Here is a 7,686-nt window from a genome sequence, read left to right on the forward strand (position 1 = left end):
GAATATTGAGTGTTAGAATTGCCATAATTTGAGACTTCACATATCCGATCTTGAGAAGTCTGTGGGCTCCATGGTCAAAACATATAATTGCATAATCATAGCAAACGAATACTCGTCTGCTATGATTAGATCAACTGTTATGTCAAGCGGATAATTCTAGTTATAAATGGTGGATGATCAAAATTGAATCGATTATTTCAAAAACCAGTCAAGTAACAAAAATTCTAAAATTATGTTATTGGCCAATTACAGTTTTGTAAAGGTAAATGCATCGTTTGATGGAAAAACAAGTAGGAAAGTACGGTCGGTCAAGCCCGACCATATAATACCCTACACTAAGTAAAAAGCAAAAACATTTTTCTTTTAAAATTTCAATAATTTATATTTTTGAGTGATTTTCGGAAGTTTGCCTTATATGGGAGCTATAACCAATTAATTACCGATCACCGTGAAATTAGGTCGTGTGATTTGTGTCCATATTAAAGTTAACTATGTTGAATTTTGTGTGTATACCAACATTTTTAAACGATTTATGCACGTTAAAGTGATTTTCGGAAGCGGGTTTATATGGAAACTATGACTAATTATGGACCGATCGTAACAAAATTTGGTGACATGAATTCTGTATATACAAAACTTATTTGGAGCGGAATATGTGGAGATACAGATATAAATTAAACATTTATGACCGATAAAGTCCAATTTTGGAAGGACATATGTATGTATGGGGCTAGGTGAAATAATGTACCGATTTCAGCCAGTTTCAATAGGCCGAAGTTGATCGAAATATCTTCAAAATTGCGACCTGTACTCTGCGCACAAGGTTTACATGGACAGCCAGACAGGCGGACTCAGAAAGTGATTCTAAGTCGATCGGTATACTTTAAGGTGGGTGTTAGGGTGTTGAAAAAATTAATGATTTACAAGCTCTAAAATCCTACTTAATTGGATGTAAAGAGTTTTATGGAAATATTTTGTAATAGCCTACAACGGAAGCAGAATGCAATGTAAAACGACTGTAAGATGACGAATACTTATTTCGGAACAAATATGAAGGTATATATCAATATATATGAATTATATCATAACAAAAAGTTCATTCGTCGTTTTACTTTTGAAGATCTTAATAAAATTCGAATATTTCGTAAAAAAAATAAACAATAGTGACGGTTGTTTGTTTCAGAAACCAATCAAGTGCAAACTTTCTATTATTTTTTAAATTATGTTAATATAGATAGAAAAAAAGTCAAACAGTTACACCACAAGTGGATAACTTTCATAATTTTTAGCTTGCTAGGAAGTATTTTTTGTTTTACTCAAAATCAATATTTTGTTTCTTAACTGGTTTTTCCAATAAACGATTTAACTGTACACCACAGAAGGGCTAAAGTTAATTTTCAAGACTATGCTCCTGAACACACTTATATGTTGGAATAACCCAACAAGAAAGGAGCAAATAAAGAATTTAAACCATTTCCCCATTTTTATGTAGTATAAATAGCAATTCAATATACAAGTGCAAGCCACCACGTTACTCTACTGATTTCCCTAACTAATGTTTTTCATAAAAACACATCTTGTTTGAATGACCTCATTAATCAAGGTTATTATATAGAAATTATGGTCAGCTGGTTAGCAAAGTAGGAATCTGTTTTCTTCTTTTCTAATACGAATTCACTAAAACGACATGGCACAAAAAGGCAAACACAGTTGAAGTATATTTAGCACGTACAAGAGATTCTTTCATTGAGCAGCATACTTTACCACATACGGACACATAATGGTGCAAATGTTTTGGCTTTTTTTTCTCTCATACTCTTTGTACTTTGTACTTACTACATTTTTAACATTTGATGCACTTATGAGATTAAAGTATTACGACTGTTGGTGGCACCAGCAGTGAGCAAATATTAAGGACAGGAGGGAAGAGGTACATATTCGGTAAATGAAAGTACAGAGGAATTATTAGGTGGATAATGAAATGTTTAAATTTTTAATTTCAAGAAAATATATTTAACTTAAAGACATTTTAATTTTGAGAAAATCTTTTGGAAATGATGAATTCTTTTTTTATTTAATTCGATTTTCTGTTTCTTTATAATTTATATCAGTCTAATTTTTACTGGTTCATTCTAGACCCAAAAATAAACCCAATGCTAAGAATGACATTCTTCACTGCTTTATTCTTATTACCTTTAGGTTGCATTGAGAATTGTTTGACTACTTGTTTTATCACAAAGTTCTTTTATTTTTTCTTGTTTAGACAAAAGAAACAAGATTCCAACATATTTTCTATGATTTTTTTTTGGCCAAAATCTATGTTTTTCTAATACACTTGTCTGTTGTAGCTGCATCATTTTTCCTCACTTTATGAGGTTTAGTATAAACAGAGTATATGAACAAGATTTTTTGATGATGACTTGGCTTGGCTTGTTGCAGGTAGTTGGTTTTTTTCTTCTGTTTGGTTTCCTCTATCACTGTTTTGTTGCTTAGTTTTCGGTTAGTTTTGTTGTTGCCGCTGCTGGTAATGCCCACTTGTAATAAAGTGATTTGATATAAAAAGTACTTAAGGTGTGGATAAGCATCAAGGTAAGAATGAACACAAAAGCACTAAAGCAAATCCATTTAAACGAAAATAATAGAAAGTGGTAGGTGTTCGAAAAAAAGTCACTAAGTTAGAAAATCATCATGATAAGAGGACGACAGATGAAACAAAGGCAATTCAGTTATTCTACTTAAAGCTTAAATTAAAGATTAAAAAAATTGATAGATTAAAGGAAATATCGATTTTTATTGGATTAATTGAAAAGTTTAGTTTTATAAAACTTATAAGAGTTATCGATAAGGAATTAAAAGGTTTTGAAGATTTTTTCGATGCTGCAAGTATAAATCGATACAAATATTTTTACATTCTTTGAATTTTAACAAGCTATATGAAATGGTTAGCTGTATGTTTTCATTGCTTCCAAGGTCCAAAGTTGTTCTCATTTCATTTAAAAACTAAATTTGTAAGTTGCACATTTTATTTGAAAGGAAAATTTTTTATTTGCTGGAGAGTAGATTGGTTCTTATTGTTTACTTTAGGATTCTATTTGTTATTTTCGCTCCCTGCTCCCAAGATTTAATCAATTTAAACGGGTCCTTGACGAATTACCTGCACAAGAAACTTCATGGGGAATTTTGTTTGTTTTTTTTTATACGGTATTGTTCTTGAACATTAACTCGACCATCAGCTACTTAAAAATCTTGATCCGGAAGTTGCAAAAAGTCTGCCAGTACATAAGTTTGATCATCCATCATACAACAGGTGTATATTTTGTAAGATTTGACCTAAATTTTATCGCTCGTTGCTTCTAAGTTCTTTTCTGATAGAAGTTTTTTTTTTTTTTAATTTAATTTTATTAACTATCAATATTTACAAGGTTTTTTTTTTTTCTTAAAGTAAACATATTTTGAGATTTTATCAAATGATATTACAACAAATATTACCATGTATTAAAAAGTATAACTAAAATTAAAAGTGTATATGTTAAATAATATTTATAGGAAAAAGATAGTAAAAAACCTATATTCTATATCACAAAAAAAAAAAAAAAAATAATAATACTGAAGAAATTGACTTACGCCTATTACTAACATAATCTATGTTTAAATAGATTAGCTAGTCATTGACAGTCAATCTTCTTAAGTGGTCAAAGTTTGAATGTCTGCATTTTTCTAAAAATGTCAGGGTCAAATCTTCAATAATGGTGTCTATGGTCTTTTGGCCTGTCATTGAGTGTAAGTCCCTTGTGGGAAATCGCATAGGAAGATTAAATATTATCTTCAAGTTCTTGTTCTGTATAATCTGTAATTTTTTTCTATGTGTTTTCGCACAGTTTATCCATATCGGACATGCATATGTTAAAATTGGTCTGATGCAAATTTTATATAAAAGGAGTTTATTTTTAGTGTTCAGTTTGCTCTTCCTATTTAGAAGGGGATATAGGGATCTACCACATGTTACTGCTTTTGAACAGATATTGTCTAAATGTTCTTTAAATAGAAGTTTGCGATCAAGTGTTACCCCTAGGTAACTTATTGAATTTGAGAATGGTATTATTTTCCCTTGGATAGAAAAAGGTCTAGATGGAATTCTTTTGGGCGATTTATTAAATGGGAAAATTATGGCCTGCGATTTGTCTTCATTAATCTTTATCTTCCATTTAGTGAAGTACTTATGTGCCAATGTAAGTGATTTTTGCATACGTTTGACTATTGCATTGGATACTTTACCATGACTTACATATGCGCTATCATCTGCATAAAAGGCAACATCATTACCATTTTTTGTCTTAAAATCCGATGTGTATAATGAATATAATAGTGGAGATAGCACTGATCCTTGCGGAACGCCCGCAGGTATTGCCATATCATTAGACCGACTACCGTCAATCTCTACAAAAAATCGTCTATCACTAAGAAAACTCTTGATTAATTTAATTAAATATAAAGGCAATCCCATTCTTCGAAGCTTATAAACAAGTCCTGCATGCCAAATCGAATCAAACGCTTTTTCTATATCTACAAAGAGAATGCCTGTTGAAAGTCTTTTTCTCTTATTAAAGTTGATCATATTAACAATTCGTTTGATCTGATGGGTTGTTGAGTGTTGGGCCCTAAATCCATATTGGCAGTCATGTATAAGATTATTCTCATCAACAATTGCCTTCAATCTACTAAAAATTATTTTTTCAAATATCTTGTCTAAACTGCTCAAAAGGCTGATTGGACGATAACTAGTGGGTAGTTTTGGGTTTTTACCCTTTTTAATAATAGGAATAACTTTTGCTATTTTAAAGTGTTGAGGAAAATATGAATTTTTTATGCAGAAATTAAAAATTCTAACTAAAAAAACTAGCGCCATATCAGGAAGTTTTTTAAGAACTGTATTCTGAATTCCATCAAGACCCGGAGCCTTTGAGTTCTTTAGGCCTTTAATATAAAATAATATCTCATCTTTGTTCGTTAATATATTCGAATCAACATCAACATGAGTTTGATCGAGTGATATATTTACTAAATTTACCTTTCTGTCAATTGGACCATAAAAATCAATAGTCGTGAGATGTGCATTAGAAAAATGGTTTGCTATGATGTTTGCCTTTTCGGTGCTATCCGTAATAATACCGTTATTGTCTTCTAGGGAGCACATTGATTTGTTCTTCCCTTTAATGTGTTTAGTTAATTTCCAGAATTTCTTATTTCCTACAGGAAGACTAGAAAGTATATCTGTCCACTGTTTGTTCCTGGCTTCTTGGATATGAATAGATATTAATTTATTCATTTCTCGAATTATTGCTCTGAGGGTATTTTTAACATTGTGGTCGAAACATCTTTGGTATTGTCTTCTGTGCCTATTTCTGATTGCAATTAAGTGTTTACATAATGAAGTAATATGCAGAGCATTTTGTTTAAAAGATTTCCATGGTATAGCCTCTAGACAAGCATCATTTAATATGTTAGTAAAGATTTGAATAATATTTTCAACATTAGATAATGATATGTCCCTATTTAGATCAATAGATAAATTAATTTTGTCCTCAATTATTTTACGAAAATGATTCCAGTTGGCCTTCGAGAAATCGGGGAATAATTTCTCAACTTCTATGACGTTCTCGTTTATACTAAATGAGATAGGAACATGATCAGAATTTAATTTAAAGGGGTGGGAATCTATATCAGAAAATGAAAGGGATGAGTTGGTAATTATAAGGTCAATAGTTGAAGGTCTTCTATAAACACGGTTTGGAGGAAATCTAGTTGGACTTAATGGATAATAAATATAATAGTTTGATGATAATTGGTGATTGAACAGCTCCCGTCCTGCCTCATTTATTTTTGCACAGTTCCAGTTGTGGTGATGGGCGTTAAAATCCCCTAGAATAAAAAAATCCCCAGGCACTTTTGTAAGTATATTCAGATCACCAAGAAAATCGTTTGTGAACTTCGGGCAATAAGCCGATATAAGCATGACTTCTTTGTTGTTGATAATTATTGACAAGCATATATTTTCAAACAGCTTTGTTGGAAATGGACTCTGTAGTTTATGTTTTATTGATGATCTAATTGCAATTGCAACACCTCCGCCATGAGTAATTCTATCGTTTCTGTAGATTTTATATCCGGGTAATGACAGCTTATGTCTTTTAGTAAGAAAAGTTTCGTTTAACATTAGAACGTCTATTGATTGTTCTTTAATAAAAAGATGTAGTTGAACGGATTCTGATGGGTTTGTAATGCCTTGACAGTTCCAATGCATTATTTTAAGGCATTGTAAAGTTTTTAATTTAGATTGCATATTTGAGTAAAGACATTACAACATTAAGTTGCTCTGCTTTTGTAGTACACTTACGAAGATCAGCTATTGCTCCAGAAAATATATTAAATAACTCGTCGATAGTGAACAAGTCATCGTGGTTAGTTTGTTGGTTTGAAAACTTTAAAGCTTCAGCGTAGCTTCTATTAACGTTAGGTGGTCCAGTGTTATGGACTTCAGTATTTGTGGGATTGTCGTCCGATAAAAAGTTAGGGTTTTTATACGAATTACTTTGGGTTTTGTTACGTATTTTGTTGCTTAAATTTTGGCGCATAGTTATGTATTCTTTGCGGCTAGGACAACGGGGGTCATCGGCTCTGTGGTTTATATTTTTTAGGTTCTTGTTAAAACAGTTAAAACATTTAAATGTTACTGCTCCATCTTGTTCGGTTTTATTGATATTACACGTGGAATAATCATGTCCACCTCCACAAGCAATGCATGTATTATTACGAAAACAATTTCTGGTTCCATGGCCGTATGTAGCACATTTTGTACAAAATGTTGGACCTTTGTTTCCTTTTGACGGGTTTTTCCAATGGACAGCAATTCCACCTAAGAATTTAATTTTGTGTATATCACTTTTGGAGTGACGTGATCTGTCAAATTCCAGCATATATAATGCGTCATCAATAGAAGATCGTGATGTTATAATTACTTTTATGCTCACCGCAACAACATTAAATGTGTTTTTTAGTTCATCCGTAATTTCTTCGGCACGAGTTTTTGGAAGACCAAATAGAACTAACTTGAAAATTTTTTTGTCTTTTAAATCATGTGTATAGAATTTAAATTCATCTTTAGCAAGCTTTGTCTTCGCAGTAATGAAGTCCGATTCCGATGAGGAAATAACTTTAGTGCCTATCGACATACGTTTATATTGGTATGCAGTTCCAAGTTTATTGTACACACTTAAAAACCCATGAGCGGGATCAACAACAATTGGAGGTATTATAGTTTTATACTCATGTTCTATTTCTCCTTCACTATAAGTATCGTTGTCATCTAAATTTTCCAAATCTTTGAATCGATTGGTGTTATTACCGATTTTATTTTTGGGAACACTTCCCCAAAATTTTTTACGTTTATTAATATTCATTGTTGTAGAAAAGAATAATAAACAAGAATAACAAAAATGCACTACATGTAGTTTTATTATTTCTCTTTACGATTTTCTGTTTTGATGTACTGAGTTTTGTTTTTGTTTTACAAAATAATCCGTTATTTTTAATATGCGTCTGCTCGCGATCAAAGACAGCTTGACACTGTTCTGATAGAAGTGTTCGGTGCTCTTCGAGAGAGTTTTTCGACTTCTTTTGCCTTACCAA

At 31.5% G+C, this 7,686-nt stretch overlaps 1 protein-coding gene across 1 annotated transcript; it reads right to left on the bottom strand.

Annotated features, from left to right (window-relative positions):
* Positions 1-6,329: 6,329 nt before the first annotated feature.
* On the bottom strand, positions 6,330-7,457 carry LOC135949907 (uncharacterized). Its single transcript, XM_065499363.1, has one exon. It carries the CDS (start codon positions 7,455-7,457, stop codon positions 6,330-6,332), a length of 1,128 nt encoding a protein of 375 aa, XP_065355435.1.
* Between the last annotated feature and the right edge of the window lie 229 nt (positions 7,458-7,686).

This window comes from Calliphora vicina, chromosome 2 (genome assembly GCF_958450345.1).
Source record: "Calliphora vicina chromosome 2, idCalVici1.1, whole genome shotgun sequence".
Taxonomy (NCBI): domain Eukaryota; kingdom Metazoa; phylum Arthropoda; class Insecta; order Diptera; family Calliphoridae; genus Calliphora; species Calliphora vicina.